We start from the raw sequence: 20740 nt of genomic DNA on the forward strand, positions 1-20740 counted from the left end.
ACCATTACTCGCTGTGCTCAGAACCGTTTGGCCCAATGGTGGAAAAGTGCCTTGTGTCTTATGACACAACACCCAATTGATTAGATCTCATGTGGGGCGGTGTTGTGTGCTTTAACAGATATAATATTGATGGCATTAATCATGCAGACCAAAATCATGCAGACCAAGCAAAATACTGACTGAAGTGCACTCCAACAAACACCTTTTTTTCCAGAGCAAAATTCTTTTGTAAAGAACGTCCACTTGAAAATGAACTGCTGTGTGATACCTTAATACTCAATTATATTTTATTAAACACCAAAAAATAACAGTACTAATCTTTCCTGATAATGCACTGGCATTACAAACACTGATTCTGGGGCTTTCTGGGCTAAAAATCACCAATCTAAAATGGGAGTCTCCCTGATGAACAGAATGCATGGGTGAGGACATCATCTGGCTATGCCCTACTTCTGCTGATGTCTGTGTGAAATGTATGAGGTTTAGAAATACAATATCAACTAAAGCCTGGTTTACACTGTGCATTTTCTGTCCTTATTGCTTTATTGCTTTATTGCGATTGCTGATTGTTAGATGTTCTGATAAAACCCCAATGTAAATCCAATTGTCTTTATGTAATAAACTTAAGATTGACACTTTGGTCATGATTGACAGCATTGACTGGCCGTTTTACATAATCAATTGTATCATGTTCTGACACCCTCATTGACATGCAAAACTGAAATGGTATTACACAAACCAAAGCAAGAAAACCCGAGTATACTTTGGGCTTTTGAGTCTGCAGTCATCTCCTGGCCTCCTCTCATGCGCATTATTGACATGCACATCCACTGTTGCCGTTTCCATTTTAGTCTCCTATTGTTTTCCAGCTGCTTCTTGACATCAACGGCTCAAATGTGAGAGTTGCCACCTTGTGGACTCACTAATTTGTGCAAATAATTCCAGGCCCAAGCGCATTAGTCAGAAAAGATGCAAGCACTGAAACTTGCGTGATGCACCAAAGGAGTTATATTTTGGTCTGTTCTCACAAAAAAACAAAATGGATCACTTCATAAGACATGGATTAAACCACTGGAGTATTATGGACTACTTTTATGCTGAGCTTCAAAAGGTTCGGTCACATTTCATTTGCACTGAATGGACATACAGAGCTGAGATAGTCTAATAAAAATCTTCATTTGTGTTCAGCAGAAGAAAGTCATACACATCTGGAATGAAATGAGGGCGAGTAAATGATGAGTATTCATAAACATAAGAATAATGCAGGATTAACGAAGAAAAAAGGGGCAGCGCAATATTGGACCCAAAAGCAAACCTGAAACCCATGACTAAGCGTTCTTATTTTATACGTGAAGAGGTTAGTCAATTATACCACATCCATAGAAGTCTTAAAATTAGAGCACCAAAAATGCCCCAATTAATGTTAACGGTCAGAGAGAGAGGGTGTAATATGGTCATGAAAAACTAAATTACGACTGTTATTTGGTACCTTGATTTACATACAGTAAGTGCACCATGATATGACCCATTTAATTTAATCATATCTTTCAAAACACACAAATGAAAATTGTACATACAGTATCTACAGATTGTTTTTCATCTTCCACTTCTGTAATGAGGAAGATAAATGTGAATACAATACTGAATTTAGATTTATAATATATAATAATATAATAGCAAAAACTGAATGATAAAAAAAATAAACCTAATTCTAGGTTGTTAATGTCCCCAAGTATGAGTTGGTGTACAGACGTCATTGCTTGGTACAGTTAAGGCATTTCAAATTCAGTGAAGTCACTGCTTTTGGTTAAAGAGGAAAGTGAAATGCAAACGCCAAAAAAAGTAATGTGTTTCCTCTCATATCAAGCCAAGATAACAAACTCGCCCTCCCCACTGAGGTACCGCGGTAAGGCAAGTGTCAGAGGCAGGGTGAAGGTATTTCAAAGGTTCAGTTCAAGCAGCCTGTTTCTCCTGTGATGCTGGTGCTTCCTCCTGGTTTTCGCCTCGCTGCTGGTTCCAGTCCTTCAACCCATCTGGAAGAGTTGTGTCTTCTTCAAAGCTGCCCGTGCCCTCCACAAACTCCTCATATGTGGACTTCTCCTCGAACGGCCTGGGTCCCAGCAATTCAATCATATCAGCTTTGTTTAGAACTTCTCTGTCCAGTAGACGCTTGCCAACCTACACACAAATGCATATTTCTATCAACCAGCATTTCAAAATGTACCTGAGGTGATCATTTCTAAATGGCAACTAAATATATTTACCAAACAACTAGTACAGTATGTTGTTAATTTGAAATCATTTTTCTGGGTTCAATACAAGTAAAGCTCAATTAACAGCATTTTAGGCATAATGTCATTTTCCACTAAATCATTTTAGCTCATCCATTTATTTAAAAAACAAAAGTTGCGGTTACAGTGAGGCACTTACAATGGACACATACTTTTAAAAGTATAGCCACAATGGTATCTCAGCGAATAAAGATGCTAACTTCCACCCCTGGAGTCCTGAGTTTGAATCTAAGGCATTAAGAGTGACTCCAGCCAGGTCTCCTAAGCAACCAAATTGGCCCGGTTGCTAGGAAGGGTAGAGTCACATGGGGTAACCTCCTCGTGGTTGCTATAATGTGGTCCTCTAATGTAGTTGTGCTTGGACGCCACTGAGAACAGCGTGAAGCCTCCACACATGCAACATCTACGTGGTAATGCGCTCAACAAGCCATGTGATAAGATGCGCGGATTCACGTCTCAGATGCGGAGGCAACAGAGATTCATCCTCCACTACCCGGATTGAGGCGAGTCAATATGCTACCACGAGGGCTTGGAGCACATTGGGAACTCCAAATTGGGAGAAAAGGTAACACCATAAGATGTAAACATTATACATGTTAACATGGTTTAAGTGCAATAAAAATGCTTACAAACTTTATCTGTGTAAAGTTATATTCAATATTTAAACTTAGCAGTCATGAAAACAAATTAATTTAATCCTGGTTTTGGATGTAACTTTACACAGAAAAGGTTACTAAGCAATTTTTTACACACAAAAATAGTGTTAACACATAATGTTTACATCTTGTGGCTATACTTTTGAAACTGTGTGTATACATTGTCAAGAAAAAGTATGTGAACCTTTTGGAATTATCTGCATTTATGTATAAATTTATCTTAAAATCTGGTTAGAAGTTATAATAATGATCAAACACAATCCGAACTAATAACACACACATTTTTTATATATATTGAATACATCATTAAAACATTCACAGTGTAGGTTGGATAAAGTATGTGAACCCCTAGGCTAATGACATCAACAAAAGCCAATTAGGGGCCTGGGTAGCTCAGCAAGTAAAGACGCCGACTAGCACACCAAGAGTCGCGAGTTCAAATCCAGGGTGTGTTGAGTGACTCTAGCTAGGTCTCCTAAGCAACCAAATTGACCTGGCTGCTAGGGAGGGTAGAGTCACATGGGGTAACCTCCTTGTGGTTGCGATTTGGGGTTCTCGCTCTTAATGGGGTGTGTGGTAAGTTGTGTGTGGATTGTGGAGAGTAGCATGAGCCTCCACATGCTGTGAGTCTCTGCTGTATCATGCACAGCCAGCCACATGATAAAATGCATGGATTTACTGTCTCAGAAGTGGAGGCAACTGGGACTTGTCCTTCACCACCCGGATTGAGGTGAGTAAATGCACCACCATGAGGACCAACTAAGAAGTGGGTATTCCAAATTGGGAGAAAAGGTAATAAAAACAAAAATGCTAATTAGAGTCAAGAGTTGATAAACCTGGCATCCAGTTACTGAAACGAGATTGGAGGTGTGGGTTAGAGCTACTTTGACTTATAAAAAGCACTCAAACATTTTGAGTTTGCTATTCAAAAGAAGCATCTGCTGACATGGAACATACCTCGCAAAAAAGAGATTTCAGAAGACCTACGATCAAGAATTTTTGATTTGCATAGAGCTGGAAAGGGTTAGAAATTTATCTCAAAGAGCTTAGATATTCATCTGTCCAGTTACACAAATTGTCTATAAATGTAGACGATTTAGTACTGTGGCTACTCTCCCTAGATGTGGCCGTCCAGCCTAGATGACTCAAAGGGCACACTGCAGAATGCTCAATGAGGTAAAAAAAATCTTCTATACTGAAAACATTAAACAGGTATGGTTGTCCATGGCAGAAAACCACAAAGGAAGCCACTGCTTTCCAAAAAATACATTGCAGCACCTGAAGTTTGCCAAAGACCACTTTGACACTCCACAAAGCTACTGGGAAAATGCTTTGTGGACTGATAAAACTAAGGTTGAATTGTTTGGGAAGAACATGCACTACGTAGTGTAAAAAGGACACCACATACTAACATGAAAACAACAAATCAACGGAGAAGTACGGTGATCATGATTTGGGGCAACTTTGCTTCCTCAGGGTCTGAAATGCTTTCCATCATCAAAAATGAGGGAAAAATTAATTCCCAAGATTATCAAGATATACAACAGAATAATGTCAGGATGGCTGTGCAACAGCTGAAGCTCAGTAGAAGTTGGTTGATGCAGCAGGACAATGACCCTAAACATCGAAGTAAATCCACTACAGAATGGCTTCAAAAAAGAAAATCCAACTTTTGAAGTGGCCCAATCAGAGCCCAGACCTTAACCCAATAGAGATGCTGTGGAATGACCTCAAGAGAGCCGTTCACACCAGACATCCTAAGAATATGGCTGAGCTGAAGCAGTTCTGTAAGTAAAAATGGCCAAATCCTTGTTCAGGTCTACTTCGCAAAATCCAGAAATGCTTGGTTGAGGTCATTGCTGCCAATGGAGGATCGACCAGTTATTAAATCCAAGGGTTCTCTTTTTTCATAGCACTGTGTATGTTTAATGGGATGTGTTCAATAAAGACATGAAACATTATAATTGTTAGTGTGTTTTTTAGCTTAAGCACATTATTGTTTGAGTACAGTATACTTGTGATTTTGATGAAGATGAGATCACATTTTATGAACAATTAATTCAGTAAACCAGCTAATTCCAAAGGGTTCACATAATTTTTCTTGCCACTGTATAAGTGTATATGGACTGGCCCCATTCACTTAAATTGTAAGTGCCTCACTTTTTTTTAACCGTTTTTTTTTTATAAATTTTTTTAATCAACATTATGCTACAAATGCTGTTTGAGCTTATCTTATATTGAACTCGGAACATTCCTTTAATCAAACAACAACATTGACAAGAAAAACAAAACCAAACCAATCACTTGGAAAAATTTGAAATGTTGACTTAATTGAGGTTGAATAGTTGTATGGTACATGCCACATAATCTGTTAATATTTGTATTAATATTACATTTTTAAATAAAATTGTATGTTCAATATCATAATTTTAGCTGTAATTTAAAATTCTAACCTAACCCTAACCCTGCATTGGTACTGACTACTGAAATGTTGGTATCATGACATTGCTAATCTAAAAGGAAGAAAAGCTAAGAAAAAGAATGGGACCAAGGACTGAACCATGAGGTACACCACAGGCCACTAGTGTCACACACACCTACATATGTTTACCTAATTTAACAACACATTAACTTCACTTGAGCTATATATTTAAGCATAGCAGTACATCTACAGTAGGTAATGCTAGGCTGTTATTTGTTCTCACCATCTCCACGTAGTCTCGTTTCTCAGTGATGAGCTCCAGAGTTCTCTTGTAGGCCCGGTCGACCAGCTGTCTGACCTCTTCATCGATGAGTTCTGCTGTGGCCTCGCTGTAGGGCTTCTCCAGAACCATCTCACCCTGCCGAGGGAGGTCAAATGACACCTGCCCCACTTTCTCACTCATGCCAAACTGCACAATCTATAGGAGGAAGGTGACAGAGGAACATTTAGAACAGAGAAATGGAGCAAATCATATAAAAGGGTAAGGTGTTGCAGTGTTGGGGAGTCACTAATTAAAGTAGCGACATACTAACTTAACTTTTTCCAGATGCTTGACATTAGTTCAGCTATTTGCACAATAGTGTAGCTTTTCCAGTAACAAGCTACATTTTCCAATGAGTGGCGCTGTAAATGCTACATTTGTTGCATGGTATTGTAAATGCAGCAATGGAGCTAAGGGAGTGATCAAACACACTCACCTAAACTGTCCTCTCTTTGATGGTGATGAGTACTGGGAAAACCAAATAATTTGAGTGAATCGGTTCTTTCGGATGGCTCATGTAAATGAACTACACTGCCTAGCAAAAAAAAAAAAAAAGAAAAGTTGCATACTCTAATATTTTGTTAGACCGCCTATAGGTTTGATTACGGTGCACATTTGTCGTGGCATTGTTTTGACAACCATATGCAATGTCAAAACATTTATTTCCATCCAGATTTTTGGCCGAGATCTTGTATTGATGACGGGAGAGTTGAACCACTCCATAAAGTCTTCACCAGCACATCCTAAAGACTTTCAATGGGGTAAAGTTCAGGACTCTGTAGTGGCCAATTCATGTGTGAAAATGATTCCTCGTGCTCCCTGAAACACTCTTTCACAATTTGAGATTGATGAATCTTGACATTGTCATCCTGGGATATGCTTGTGACGTCAGGGAAGAAAAAATCCACTGATGGGATAACCTGGTCATTCAGTACATTCAGGTAGTCAGCTGACTTCATTTTATTGCCGCATAACGTTGTTGAACCTAGATCTGACCAATTGAATCAACCCCAGATCATAACACTGCCTCCAGTGACAGTGGGCACTATGCATGATGGGTGCATCGCTTCATGAGATTCCCTTCTTACCCTGATGGAATATGGTAAATCTGGACTCATCAGATCACATTCAGTTGTACAGAAAAGGGTGTTTTCTACTTTACTAATGTATGTGCATAAATTTGTTCAATGAAATGTTGCCATGCATTTTGTTAACACCTAAATAAAATAAACCATGGTTTAACTATAATAGACTAATATTGTAGTAATCATGGCTGTTGTAATTTTTGCAGCAATGTTTAACTGAATTGCAGCAGAATAAAATATTATATGATTGTTATATATCAAACAATTATTTTAAATCGTTTTTGGGTGAACTAACTTTTTAACCCAAGGTTGCTCCAAAAAGATTCTACTGTAGCTTCTGTTAAATGGAGACTTTTTTACAATCTGTCCATAATGTTACAGCCACATACATTTGCACTTAAACAAGCAGGCAGAATCTCTGTACCTGAGCATACGCGGATTGTGTGACCTTCTTAAGGTCGTCATGAGCTCCAGTGGTGATTCTGCTGAAAAACACCTGCTCTGCTACACGTCCACCCAGCATCATGCACATCCTGTCAAACAGCTGTTCGCGTGTATATAAATACTGCTCTCTGGGAAGGTATTGTGCATAACCCAAACCCTTGCCTCTGGGAATAATAGACACCTGGAACACAAAATAAAGGTATGTTAATACGAGCAAAAAAATATTTACAGATATGTTAATCAATGAAACATGAAATGAAATCAATGAAGAAAATACATTACAAATATATTCATTTAAATAAACATTAAAGTCTAACCTTAAGCAGTGGGTCAGCATGTTGGAGAAACCAGCCCACCACAGCATGTCCTGCCTCATGATATGCTACTGTCTTCTTCTCAGTGGGTTGTAAGACCTGGGTCTTCTTTTCCAGACCTGAAAGATGAGATCACAATATATACCAATAACTAAAAATGTATTTGATATAAAATTCAGGATAAGTGAGGAATCAAAGTCTGTTGAGGACTGCTGATATGCAAAGCTTCAGTGCTTGTGCCATTTAAGAGGAAATAATTATTGTACATACAAGCTCTGAAGAGTTTAAGTTCATGAGGAGATCCAATCGCTTACCACCGATGACTCTGTCGATGGCCTGCTCAAAGTGCTTCACATTGATGAATTCATTTAGATGTCTGGCAGCAATGAGAGCAGCTTCATTACACAAATTTGCAATATCGGCACCTGCGGGAGAGTGAATTTAGCCAGCGTCTTTACACGGAAATAACGCTTAATATTATGAGTACACTTATGATTATCTTCTACACCAGCAAACACAAAAAAACACGAGTTTTATTGGAGTTTTTTCCAATATGAAAATTAGCATCTAAATAAATCACCAGTGAATCCAGGTGTAGCAGCCGCCATCTTCCTCGCAATTCCATCACGGTCTAGAGCGGGGTCCAGTTTGAGGGGCCGCAGGTGCACTTTAAATATGGATGCTCGACCCTTAATATCAGGAGGCCCTAAAGAATTGACAAAAACACAATTCTCTTAAACGTTTGGTTTCTAATTAAACATATTGTTTGTAAGCATTAATTATTGCTGCATGTACATTTGTTATAGTTTTATTAAATACTACATGACCAAAAGTATGAAAATTTAAGGGTGTATGAATTTTATACCCAAGTAAATCTGCCTGTCGAATCTTCCCGGCCGCATCAATGCAGGATCAAGTATATCAGGCCTGTTAGTACCAGCTAGAACTACAACATTTGTACTAGTATTGAAACCTGTGAAAGCAAATGAAAGTAAATAAATACTGCTGTGCGCTTACGGTTTCCATTATATCAATTGACATGATAAAGTCAACATAAAACAACATTTGCAACCCTATTTTGCTCCATAATGGAAATCATGCCTGAATGAATTTGCAGTCAGCCCAAAAGCAAAGTAAAATGGTTCATTTTAATGTTGATTTATAACTTCAATCACATGACCTCTTGCACCATCCTCATGACCTTTCAACTCTTACCATCCATCTCCACCAATAACTGATTGAGGGTGTTTTCCTGTTCACTCTGCCCGCCAAAATTCCCACCACCCCTCTTCCTGCCCACAGCATCTATCTCATCGATGAAGAGGATGCAGGGTGCATTCTTCCTGGCCATAGTAAACATGTCCCTCACCTACAAGAACCAAAAAGAGTTGGGTGATTTTTCAAATCTGGGGCACTACCATTTACTACCATTATTATATTTTATTTTTTTAATTAGCACCTTCAAACTATGCTTCATCTATGTTACGCCATTTAACACCCGTACTGAATGAAGATCTTGAAGATCCTTTAAGTGGATTTTGGTCAAATATTTGGTATAATTTTTGATATTGTGTGATGGTACAGACTGCTAGATGGTCTATACAACGGCTACCTTATAACAGCCGTGGTATAGACGGTCTTTCATATTATACCAAATCTATTTACTTGGCTGGAAACCAAATAAATAAATAGACAACAAATATTGATTTGCATTGAAATTATATTATTATATAAGCAAGCAAGAAATCGTTGGACAGCTGAATTCCAACTTCTGTTTTTATCAAAGTTCTGTTGGTGTTTCTTTTGAGAAAATGACTGTCTGACTGCTCATTATCCAGCTTATTACAAGACTATTGTCAAATAAATAAATAAATAAATAAATAAAGGGACATGAAAAATGTATAAGTTTAAATTATTTTATTAGCATTATTATAGAGATCGCACAGTGATCTGAGAACTTGGCTGACCGGTCTGAAGCATCTTAATCTCCATATGTGCGGTTGTTACACAGAAATTTCAGATCGCTAGATGGCGCCATTGGCAAATCATAATCAAGTATTCCAGACATCTGTGATACAAATCTGAGTTACAACTGCACATCCAGGGATTAAGACATATCAGACTGGTCATTCGGGTATTGCGAGTCATCTTTTGTTCTAAGCCTTTAAAATAATTTCAACTCATGTTTCATGTCATTTATTTGTTTATTTGCCAAGTAGTCTTGATAGCAGGTAGCTGAAGAATGAGCAGACAGACTGTCATTTAAAAATAAACACAAACAGAACTCCGGAGGTGGAATTCAGCTATCCAGAGATTGCGTTCTTCTTTCATAATTACAACGCAAATCAATATTTTATGTCCATTTATTTATTTATTTGGTTAATAGCCACGTAATAAGTGGAATAGTGTACAGTCAGACGGTCATTATCGCAAAATAAACCCTGACAGGGTGATCAGGACCCTGATGTGAAACCTTCATCTGGTGAATATATAGGCTATAAAAGCTTAATTTGGTGAATACTTGCATATAGAACATTGTAACATAAGTCTCCCTCACTGTCACTGTAAATAGACTAATGCACGATTATTAATACGGTTAGATAAAATTAAAAAAAGATACATATGAAGCGTAATCATTATTGAACGTTTATTTATATAACCTTTATTGATGAGTTCATGTTGAGTTTGACTGACAGACTTTTCCCTAGAGAAAAGGAGTTACTGGATTACTGTAATACAGGACAATTATGACTGAATTATGACAATTATGAAACAATCGCTTTTGATCTATTGCTGAATGATGATTTACTGTTGATGAAGTACAGCTCGTGCTGTACATATTAACCCATGTGACAATGTTTACATTGTACAGTAGATGATTGTAAGTGTGTGTATTTTGTTTCCTTTATCTGTTTGTGTGCACTGGGAGCAAAGAAATTTCAAAATAAGAGTCCCAGCTATATTTAGAGCTTAATCAAATCTTTTTTTCTGATTATTATTGGAATTTAGGTTGCACAATAAAAGTATTATAACAAATCATGTTTAAGCTATCTTTTAAAACTATACTGATTTATTTTATAAAAGAGTGGACAGCAAAGTTCCTTTAATTGAAGAATCACCCATATCTAAAAGTAGTTATGGGTAATAACTGGTCTTTTTCTATTAAAATTTTCATCTTTAAAGACAATCATGTTTATAATGTACAAGTCCAACCATCTTGATTTCTTATTTTCAGAAGTGAAAATGTACAAGCATCAGACTCACCCTGGCTGGACCAACACCAACAAACATTTCAAGAAACTCAGAGCCGTTGACTGTGATGAAAGGAACGTTAGCCTCTCCGGCAGTAGCTTTAGCGAGCAACGTCTTTCCTGTACCCGGAGGGCCGGACAACACAGCACCCTGAAAAATACACAGAAGATAAATGCATTTCTGCAAAAGGTCACCAACAATCTTCAACAATCTTCTATCCTTCTTTTGGGTCAAACCTTAGGGATCTTAGCACCCAGGTCCTGGTATTGTTGTGGGTTCTTGAGGAAATTTACAAACTCCATGATTTCCACTTTGGCCTCTTCACATCCAGCCACGTCTTTAAACTTCACGTCTATATTGTCCTTCATCATCTTGGCAGTTGATTCGCTCATGCTGAAGGGCCCACCCCTTCCTCCACCCATCCCTCCTCCCATTGGTCCACGACGCAGGGTGAAAAGTAAGAAGCCAATTAGCAGCAGAGTGGGAATGAAGCTCATTAGAAAAGACCTGTAGAAAAAGAAATAAGAATTCAGAGCACCTTAGCAACCACATAGCAACACCCTGGCTGTAAGTTTTGCACAGTCAAGCACCATTCACATTTTCTTCAGAAAATGTAAATGTATAGATCTGAACTTATTTAACCCTGTGCACTGTTCAGTCATTTTTGACTGAAATCAATTTTGTTTCTTCAATAAAACTGGTTTCCTTTATATGACAGATGGTGACGTTTTGTCCATTTGAACACACACAAAGGAGTTGATTGTGGTAGAAGTGGTAGAGAAATAAAAACAACACAAAAACAACACACTTTTGACCAGGAACACTTATACTGTTCCTGGTCAAAAGTGACCGCCATAGGAAATGAATGGGAAAAACTAAAAATCACACATTTTTATTAATACAGGAAAAAAAAAAAAAACACTCAGACAAGAAGGGGTGAGACTAAGGGGTGAGTGCAAAACACACGCACACACAACAGAAAAAAACTGAACTGATCAGAATATAAAACAGATTTGTATTTTTTTATTTGTCCAAAAAATAAATAATAATAATAAAAAGATATCAGCCACAATGCTGAACACACACACACACACACACACACACCAAAATGAATTGGTGAGACCATAACACATCTACAATGCTGAACACACACACACATTCATCTTGTTACAACCAGGGATAAATTAGGTTATTACTTTTTATTCTACTCATTTCAGGTATGCAAAAACTGACCTCAATCAAACAAAATACTACACTTTGACAAAAGTAGTCTTTGATAATGTTTAAATATATATCTAAATGCAGAACTTAAATCTAGGGATGAATATGTAGCTCTCTGCAGCCATCTAGTGTTTATACTTGTAATTTCATCTGTTTTTTATTTCCTTTTTTAAATTAAAAGCACAGTTTGATTCTTGACACTTTAAACTTTGAAACAGTTTATAATTTATGAAGATTGGTTCAGAATTTGAGAAAATATTCATAAGAAAGTTCAAAAAGACAATTTCAAGCTCAAGGTTATTTATGTAAATAATTAGTAAATAAAATAAAAAGGTATAAATACCCCCGCCCCATCCAAAAAAACAAACAAAAAAAAACACCCAAAATGGATTACTTTAGTGCTTTTACATTATATAGAGTTGTTACATTTCTTTCATAACAATTAAAATAATTACACGTTTATTGTTACTTTTGACAAGGAACAACTGGAACATGATATAATGATGAACCGTGCATAAGGGTTAACACTGTAAGTGGGAAAAACAAAGTGCTACAAAGGTGGCGAGTATGACCACGAAAACATAAATAGATTTTGAACTGTATAACTTAAAATAGTTATACAATAGCTTAAATTAAATGAACAGTACTGAATTATGTATCAGAGACTCACCCATCACTCTCTGAGGTGTAAACCACTGCTGCTCTATGGGACGGTTCTAACCCCAGTTCATAATTAGCAGCTTCCAGATTCCTCTCAAATGCGTCCACACTACCAATATTAAACCACACATAGCTCTGCAAGAAAACAAGTTCATATTGCTGTGAAATCACAAAGCTTTACACTATCCATTCAATTACTTACCAGAACTCTGTTATTAGTAAACTGATAATAGTGTTCATGATGAATGACATCAGTCAGAATGCTCCCTAAAACAATTATTATAAATTCTGCCATCATTTACTCAACATGTCATTCCAAATTCGCTAATTCGTAAAAATAGTGTGGGGGGGTTGGACTCTTGAAAATCTGACATTTCTGCACCACCTTAGAGAATTGCAAAAATACTCAAATACTTCAAAACAGCTTTCTGAATGCGCCCCCCCATCTCCCGTTGGTCAAACAAAGAGATCGTCCCGCCCCCAACTCACACCATTGGTTGAGTCAGTGTTATTGTGTTTGTATAGATGGGTCACTCAAAACAAACACTGGCATTTTCATAGTGCCACAGAAACTGTGTTTTTCAGTTTTCAAGAAAATTAACCATAATAAGCATATTATTGCATATTAAGCTTGGATCGGCGAAAGTATTTTAAGACAGATAAAGTGTTCAGATTTACTTTTTTTATGTGATTAAATAAAAGGAACAAGGGGTGTAAAAATGCATCAATGCATCTGCCAAATAAATTTTGCTGCATTGATTACAGAATTTTAATTCTGACATCATAGACTTAACCACTGGAGTCTTATGGATTACTTTTATGCTGCCTTTATGTGATTTTTGGAGGTACAAATGCCAGATCACAATTCAGTTGCATTGTATGGACCTACGGAACTGAAATATTCTTCTAAAAATGTTCATTTGTGTTCTGCAGAAGAAAGTCATACACATCTGAGATGGCATGAAGGTGAGTAAATGATGAGGGAATTTTCATTTTTTGGGTGAACTATCCCTTTAATTGTTGTTGCTTTCTTCCCCAAATGATACGTTCTGTTTATATAAATTGATATCTTCATAAAATGTATTAATTCTCTATAAAATAGTTTAACCACAAATAAAACAGCCTATATAAATGTGATTGCTACGAGCAAAAATCACACATTTGTTCACTCATTTTCTTTATAGTAATAGAAGGGAATATTATGACTGTTCTTAAGGGAACTAACCAGTTAAAAGTTAAACGGCAGTTGATGAAATCACCTCTGATTAGTCAATCATTTATGTTTATCTTTCACAAGTAAAGCAAATTGCATTTAACAAATTTCAGAAACTTATCAGGCTTGAAATTTTATTGAACATGGATTTGTTCTCATTGATGTCAAATATGGTGCAATGAATCTTGACAACACATATTTGAATACATGTAAATGCAAATGAGATTTGAGAGCTGCATTACAGGGGAGACTTTAATTTCAGTCTGTTTGTAACACAAAGCTATCAAACGCCTTCAGAACACTTTGAATAACGAGCATGAGTTATTTTGTCTATTATTATGGTGCTTTTGAGTTCTTTTTGGAGCTCCAATCCTATTCACTTGCATTGTATGAAAACATGAGTTTGAATATTCTTTTTTGTGTGTGTGTGTGTGTGTGTGTGTGTTTGATCTACAAATGAAAGAATCATACAAAGTTGAAACAACATTAGAGAATGACGGCAATTTTCTCTTTTGGGTGAAATATCCCTTTAATCATGTATTAATTTAAATGTATTCATTGAAACACAACAGAAAGTTTAAATAAATTATTGTAACTTACTCCTTCAGAGTTGTCAACCTCAGGTATTAGAATGACCCTGACAAACTGTTTGTTCACGACCTCTAAACGGTCAACCTGTGCAGAGAAAAGACAGTTTCAGTGAAGAAAACAAGACAGTAGCAATAGATCATGTGTGCCGTGACCCTTGACGATCTCTAAAAAGCGTTTATGATCGAGGAAAAAGAGCGAACAATAACACCACATTCTTCAAAGGTAACGGCACAAACAGATTTCATAAATCTATACCACACCGAGTTTTAAAAAATGACATTCAGGTCTCACTTTTATAAACATCGACAGAACAAAAATAAACATAATATATAATAACCTGTCATTTTCGCTAATATTGCAGATTTTGTCAAACTAGTGAAAATGGATGGACTTATTACCACATAACCAATTTGCCACTTTCATTCTCATTCTAATCAAAACTAATGTGAGATTACTTTTAAATGAGCTGGTTTTCTGTGTAAGAAATAAAGCTGCACCCCCCATGCCTACGACCTTCATGACACTTGCAGTGATCGCCACTGTCTCATAGATGTCTTTCCAGTAATTTACAGATATCTTTCTCACCAGCCCTCTGCCCAGGTAGCGATGGACAAAATCCTTCCATGTGATCTCTCTTCCTGGATCTCTGAGGTACAGGTACAGCAGAACAGAAGCTACACCTCCCGCTGTGATCAAAACATACAGAAAGTCCTTATCGTCCCACGGTACATCTCCCTGAGAGATATTAAAACATACATTAGATCATACCTATCTGATGCATCAAATCCATCACATTCTGTCCTTATTACATTAAACTTAATGTCATGTCATTTACATAGATGAACAATGTCAGGCCACATTTCTCCACAATAAAAACAAACAAAAAACTACAACAAATAAACTATGAAATCATGTTTTTCGAAACAAACAACCAAAACATTAATCTAATTTTAGAGCCATTAAGGTCTCTTCCATTGACATGTCCAAAGATTTCCATTACTGTAAAGTGAAAAATCACATAATTAAATACAGCAATAAAAATCATCCTGTCTAGACACAACAGTCCTTTCTATAACATTTAGCATAAATTAACAAATCATTCATTATAAATTAACAACAATTGTCCATTAAAAATAGACTTTACATTTTAAATAATGAGAAATATATATTTTTTTGCATTACCGTAATGAGAACATGTTTTGCACTAATGAAGCATGAATGTTCTGCATTACATAAGGTTCTTGTTGTTTTGCATTAGAAGTAGAAATGATGATTTTTGCATTGGTTACGAGTAAAGTAATTAAAATGAGATTTTCGCATGATGGTAATGACATTTTTAGCATTATGGTAATGAGAACGAGGATTTCTGCAAAAAGGTAATGAGTAAGACATTTTTCATATTACAATAAAGAAAATAAGATCTTTTGCATCACGGTAATGACAAAGATTGTTTCGCATTATGGTAAAAAATACTTATTGCATTATGGTTATGACTATAAGATTGTTCTGCATTACCATAAAAGTATTTTTATTTGTACATAACATTTTGAATATTATTTTTATTTATAGTGAAGAGTATGATATTATTTTGCAAATTACGATAAATATATTTACAGCATTATGGTAATGAGGAGGAGCATTTCTGCATTACAATAAAAGGTATGACATTTTTTCACATTACGGTAATGAAAATGATATTTTTCGCATTACGGTAATTACTATTAGATTATTCTGCGCATTACAGTAAAGACAATTTTAGCATTACGGTAATATGAAAGATGATTTCTGTATTAAGGTAACAAGACAGAAATTATTTGCATTACAGAAATTAAAATTATTTTTGTTTTGCATTATGGTAATGACTATATGATTGTTCCACATTACGGTAAATATATTTTTAGCATTATGGTAATGAGAAAGAAGATTTCTGAATTAAGATAATGAGGAAGATTTTTTTGCATTATGGTAAAGATATTTTTTCATTATGGTAGAAAGAATGAGGATTTCTGCATTACGGTAATGAGTGACATTTTTTCACATTACGGTACTGAAAACTGGATTTTCACATTACAGTAAAAACAATTTTAGAATTATGGTAATGAGAAAGATGATTTCTGCATTAAGGTAATGAGAAATATATATTTCTTTTTGCATTACAGTAACATTTTTTTTTTTGCCTTATGGTAATGACTATATTATTTAGAGGTCGACCGATTAATCGGTCGGCTGATTTTTTGCATTTTTTAACATAATCGCATCGGCCAATATCCAAGTATATCAAGACCATATTAGGCAGGCGCATCTGTGGGCACCCTTGTGTTGTTGTGGAACACGTGTTCGACGCACGCTGCCCCTAGAGTCATTTTCCAGCAGAGTGAGCAGACCTCATCCAGTGCCTAAGGAAGGAGCTAAGTTCCTTGGAGAAAACGGTAAGGATTCAAGATCCAACTTCAAGAAAAAACGCAATAGGCGACATGACGTTCGGCTACTTTGGATATTGATAGCGTAGTTGAAGTTGCATTATCACAGCAGAAGGGTTGCTATCATGTCACAATAAGCAAGAATTTTGCAATTACAGACAGTGAATCTGAGACTTTTATTTGTTCTGTTTGTGTGTCTTTTATTTGAGAGGGTTGTCACTCATTGCAGAGAAATAAGTAATAAAAAAAGATACCAACATACTATAGGCTAGTGAAGGACTGGCTTTGGTAAGCTCGGACGTTATCGGTTCTGCTGTCGGTACTGGAGAAATTAAGAAAATACATTTATTATTGCTATAAAGAGAAAGTTATTTTATCTCGGCAGCCATTTCTATGTATAATAATATGAAACCATTTGTCTGTGATGCAATTTAGCTATTTGCAGTCAGAGAGAGAGAGAGAACTCGCTCACGCGGTGCCACAGCGAGCACAACACGAGCCCTGCTTAATGAGTGACAGAACTAAACATTCAAACGTAGCATGGTTTAGATCTGTGATATTAGTCTGATTTTATTTTAGATTTCACCTCCCAAAGATTATAAAAAGAATATTTATACATAAGCCGCATTCTGTCTAGACATTTCTCCCTAAAACTCAAACGTAACGTCAGAATCAGCACGATCGGTGATTGTTGTAAAATGCAGTCTAGCTACTGTTGCTAAATTGCGGGACGCGTTTAATAATAAAAAGAGCACAAGAGATACCGTTCCCAAGGCGGCGTGCGCTCCGAAACACACTGCAACGAGACAAGCAAACTATAGGCTAATTTGGGTTTCATGTGCGCGTCTAAACGATCAACTATACACAAAAATATGTCAAAACGACCGGCTTGGAGATTCACTTAAACACAGTTTATGTCTTAAATGGATGTAGTTATGGAAATAGTTGGGAGAAAATATGCTGCATCAGGAGCCTCTTAGATCTGAACTCGGTCTTAAAGGGGAAGCATCCTAATAAACATGCCGACGATTGAGCCATTTACTGCGAATCAAACAACAAAAGGCAAAGAGAAAATCACTTACAGCTCTTGAATGAATAGATTAATGCTTATTAATGCAGAAGTTATCTATGATAAACTATGCAGTGTTATTTTACAATTGATTACTTTATTAGATTTCTTTTTAGACCACACCTGAACAGTAATGTTAGTAGACCTTCCTGAAATTAAATCACTGTGCCTATATAACTTTTATATTTGTGTAATTGTTTATCTTTGTTCCTTCGTGTCTCGGAGCAGTTCGTAACACCTGCTTTGTTTATTTAATATATATATTGTTATACATTATTTATACAATATGTTTTTACATTATACATTTTTAATTTAAGTGTACAAGTGCAGATTGGTCAAGTGTTCAATAAATGTATTTGTTGAGAAATGTTGTCTATCTTAAGTAATTATTTGTGTTACGTTCATACTTTCAAATAAAATGTTCAAATAAGAGGTTAAAAACAAGCACATATCAGCCAAAATAATTCGGCAGCATTAATCGTCCATCGGCTGATCCGGATTTCAAAAGATCGGCATCGGCCTAAAAAAAAAAAAATCCATATCGGTCGACCTCTAATATGATTGTTCTGCATTACAGAAAAGACATTTGTTGCATTATGGTAATGAGAATGAGGATTTCTGAACTACAGTCCGGAGAATGAGTTTATTTATTTGCATTACAGTAATGACTACACAATTGTTTCTGCATAATGGTAAAAATACTTCAGTATTATGATAATGCGAATGAGGATTTTTTTTACATTATGGTAATGACTATAAGATTGTTCTGCATTACCATGAAGATTTATTTTAAAGATATTATTACATTACAGTAATAAAAATAAGATTTCTTTTTACATTACAGAAAGCTGTTGGGGAGGGAGGTTTAAAAGTCTATATTTTGCATAAAAAAGGTTTATGCTCCTTAAAATTGTCTTCATTTTCTGTATGCAAAATAAAACATATTTTGTTTAATATGACCTGAATGTGTTCTTTCGTGAAGCTGCAGTGGACAAGAGAATGATGTTTCCTATTGTTAAAGTAAGTGATCTGGATGTACCTGTAGTAACCGACTCTTCCAGTCTTTACTCCCTCCTTTTCTTCCTCTTCCTCCTCCTGGCCCCTTTTCTGGTCCACTTGGTTTGCCATCTGAGTGTTACAAGGTTAATACTGTGAGTGCCTAACTTAAGCAACAAAGCCAGCGTAAAAACCTGTTGTAGCTTTATGTCTGATGTTGTCCCACCTTTTGGAGCTTCAGTGGAGTAGGATAAGAGCGGGAACGAGTAGGTATTTCCTATGGATGCTACAGGTTTAACATGATTCGGGGCTAATAACTGAGAAAGGAATGAATTATGAGCACAGTGAGTCAGTTAAGAATAAAACACATATCATATAGGCTTGGTCATCATGACAGACTATAATGCAAGTCATTCAATTATGTCATAACTATATGTGTCAGATCAAACATACTGTATGTATTAGATAACATACAGAAATCTGATTATACAATCAGAGCAAACCTATCTCAGATCACACATATCAAATGTCAGAATACATATTATCAGTCAGAACATGTATCTGGATACACAGATCAGAACAACCCAACATCATAAGTGAACACATCTCAGAAGACAGATCAGTGTGCGTGCGTCTGATGTAACAAACACTCGTGTGTGTCCCTCTCTCTCTCACCCGGGCACGAACAGCACTATGAGTCCCAGCAGCAGCTCGTGTGTTGAAGCGCAGTAAAGCTCTCGATCCGCAGCGCACAGCGACAGTAGCAGCCGCCGATAACAGCCCTGCCATGACAGAAGTATCGAAAACCCCTCTGGGCGACCAGATATCACTGAAGTCAGTCTGATCTCATCTGATCTCCATCCGTTGAGTAACTGCAGCTCTGAATGACATTTACACCGACAGGACCCCACGGGCTGTCTCTACATGACGCCTGAAGGAAATTTACGTTGAATGTTTTGCTTTAGATCCAAACACAGTTCGCTTGTATGAGATTTTATTAGATATGTAATGTTTAAAAATATATATATAACTATCTGTCTAATAATGTATGTTTAACAGCAAATCGTTGTTTCTTTTTGAACAGGCAGTAGGTCGACATTGAGGACATCTGTGCGGTTCATGTAACTGACGATTGGCTAACGTAGACATCTCTATATAATATCTATGTGGCTAACAATAGAGCGTGAGGATTGGGAGGAAAACATCAACCACCTCCGCGACTCTATCACAGGAGAGAGCGATCCAGAGATCAATAAAAACGTAAAGTGTTGCATTTGGGACGAAAGTACACTTAGAAATCAAATTAAAAAAAGACGTCTAAGAGCAGTGTCACTTGTGACAGAGCTACTGTTATGTACTTGATTACCATTTTAGAAAACATAGTGGTTAACTAGCGCGTTACGACAGAAAATCACAGTTCCCTATCGAGAGGTCTCTCCTATTGCGTAAGTAGCTTACGCTATGGGAAAACTCCGTTTCTCGAGAAATATTGAAGTCTTTATGTAAAACGCATTGCAGCTGCACAGCAGACAGTGATGAGCGAGGCAGCTCGGTCATTGGCTGTGCTGCGGCAACTGCTCGAACCAGTGACGGGCGACTTAGAACGCACGCAACCAATGGGGGCGCGTCCCGTATTCGCAGCTCAGAGCCTGCTGAAATTAGCATATGAGGGCTATATAATGAACGTCCCGTCATGCCAGTTCTTTTAGATTTAATCTCCTTCAGCGAAGACCTTCTCTTCGCTGGATCCTCCGGATTTTTGGAGTCTTTCACCGCCGTGGACA

General features: G+C 36.7%; 1 protein-coding gene across 1 annotated transcript; it reads right to left on the reverse strand.

Annotated features, from left to right (window-relative positions):
• Positions 1 to 526: 526 nt before the first annotated feature.
• On the reverse strand, positions 527 to 19852 carry afg3l1 (AFG3-like AAA ATPase 1). Its single transcript, XM_052119785.1, has 16 exons — positions 19632 to 19852; positions 19183 to 19273; positions 19000 to 19088; positions 15057 to 15206; positions 14481 to 14555; positions 12678 to 12802; positions 11023 to 11293; positions 10799 to 10936; positions 8750 to 8903; positions 8400 to 8507; positions 8115 to 8240; positions 7849 to 7959; positions 7538 to 7653; positions 7201 to 7401; positions 5653 to 5847; positions 527 to 2178 (listed from the first exon to the last, which is right to left on the reverse strand). The coding sequence occupies exons 1-16, from the start codon at positions 19743 to 19745 to the stop codon at positions 1954 to 1956; spliced, it is 2289 nt and encodes a 762-aa protein (XP_051975745.1). The 5' UTR covers positions 19746 to 19852; the 3' UTR covers positions 527 to 1953.
• Between the last annotated feature and the right edge of the window lie 888 nt (positions 19853 to 20740).

Source organism: Xyrauchen texanus, chromosome 46 (genome assembly GCF_025860055.1).
Source record: "Xyrauchen texanus isolate HMW12.3.18 chromosome 46, RBS_HiC_50CHRs, whole genome shotgun sequence".
Classification (NCBI taxonomy): domain Eukaryota; kingdom Metazoa; phylum Chordata; class Actinopteri; order Cypriniformes; family Catostomidae; genus Xyrauchen; species Xyrauchen texanus.